Source organism: Eimeria mitis, genomic scaffold, assembly GCF_000499745.2.
Source record: "Eimeria mitis Houghton genomic scaffold, Emh_scaff2467, whole genome shotgun sequence".
Taxonomy (NCBI): domain Eukaryota; phylum Apicomplexa; class Conoidasida; order Eucoccidiorida; family Eimeriidae; genus Eimeria; species Eimeria mitis.
In genome coordinates, this window is record NW_013570805.1 from 6197 (window position 1) to 7821 (window position 1625).

At 57.2% G+C, this 1625-nt stretch overlaps 1 protein-coding gene across 1 annotated transcript in view; it reads left to right on the top strand.

The window, feature by feature from the left end:
* Window positions 1–1580, top strand: part of EMH_0054220 (uncharacterized protein) — a gene marked incomplete at both ends in the record, with an annotated part of 3108 nt that extends 1528 nt beyond the window's left edge. Inside the window, one exon of the mRNA XM_013497093.1 lies at window positions 124–1580. Within this exon, the coding sequence (XP_013352547.1) occupies window positions 124–1580 (1457 nt within the window). The remainder of the gene's footprint in view (window positions 1–123) is intronic.
* Window positions 1581–1625: the final 45 nt, after the last annotated feature.

Genomic DNA, 1625 nt, shown 5'->3' on the forward strand with positions numbered 1-1625 from the left:
GTATCCAACTCGAACGCCAACAAAAACGCTGGTGTGCCTCAGTATACTACAGAGGCAATCAGTTTAAAAAAAGATTTTCATCGGGGCGTTGGGGGGCCCTCGGTGCCTTCTATGCTGCGATAGAGTGGAGACAGATACAGTGTAAAAAACTGCAGCGCCTCAAGGCCCTAGCTTTGTCTCCCGAGGGGGGCCCCCATACGGGGGCGAACAATGCGGGACAGAGTGGAGGGGAGGAAGGGCAACAGATCAATGCAGCAGCAGCAGCAGCAGCAGCAGCAGCTGCTGCTGCTGCTGCTGCTGCTGGTGCTGCTGGTGGGGGTGGGGGTGCTGTGGATGCTGCTGCTTGTGAGACAAATGGGGATGAGATACATGCGGGATTTACACAGCAGCAGCAGCAGCAACAGCAGCAGCAGCAACAGCAGCAACAGCAACAACAACAGCAGCAGCAGCAGCAACAACAACAGTTGCTGCTGCTGCTGCATATGCCGTCATCTCAAGAAGAGGGATTTATGCGAAATACTATGGCCAATGCACCGCCACCTGCTGCTGCTGCTGCTGCTGCTGCTGCTGCAGTGCAGCAGCAACAGCAGCAGCAACTGCAGCAGCAGCAGCAGCAACCACAGCCACCGCAGCTAAAGCCTATGGACTGTTTGGTGCCCCCTGTCGCGCTGCAGCAGCCGCAGCACCACCCGCAGCAACAACAGCCGCAGCAGCAGCAGCAGCAACACCAACAGCAGCAGCAGCAGCAGCAGCAGCAGCAGCAGCAGGGTGAAGCAGAGTGTAGGAGCCCTCCCGCTCGAGGCCCATCGCGGCCTCCGCGTAGAAACAGTCGCCGTCGCCTATGGGAGCAGCAGCAGCAGCAGCAGCAGCAGCAACAGCAGCAGCAGCAGCAGCAGCAGCAGGGTATATCAGGAGTAAATGTAAATGCTGCAGCACTGTCTCCTCCCCGCTGCACTGTCTCCTTTGGCTCCCGCCGCCGCCCCGCAGCAACTCGCTCATCCCGTCTGCATCTATCTGTCTCCTCTCCCCTTTCTCTCCTTTCTCCCTCTCCCTCTCACCCCGCACCCCCAGCAGCACCCCCAGCAGCAGCAGCAGCAGGAGCAGCAGCAGCAGGAGCAGCAGCAGCAGAGGAGGAGCAAGACCTATCAACCCCACCACCAGGAGACGAACAGGTGCACTGGCATGAAGGCTTTCGTCTCCCCTTCGGCACAGAGGGGCGCAACCAGCTGCTGCGGCGGCTGCGGCAGCTCTATCACGCAGACACAGCGCGGTGGGGCCCAGCCCTGGAGCAGCATAATATATCTTTCTCTCGTGTCCCCTTTGCTACTGTCTCCGATCTGTGGAGAATAGCACACGTCATGGGCTGCTTCGGCTTCGCTCTGCACCTCAGCAGAAAGTATGCGGGAGGAGCTGCAGCAAGAGCTGTTGCACAGCAGCAGCAGCAGCAGCAGCAGCAGCAGCAGCAGCAGCAACAGCAGCAGCAGATTGCTGCGCAGCAGGGGAATGCTAGTAACCCCTGTCATATACACTTACATCATCATACACTTCAGCAGCAACATACAGCCGGGAGAAGTATTTAATATATATATATATATATATATATATATATATATATATATATATAT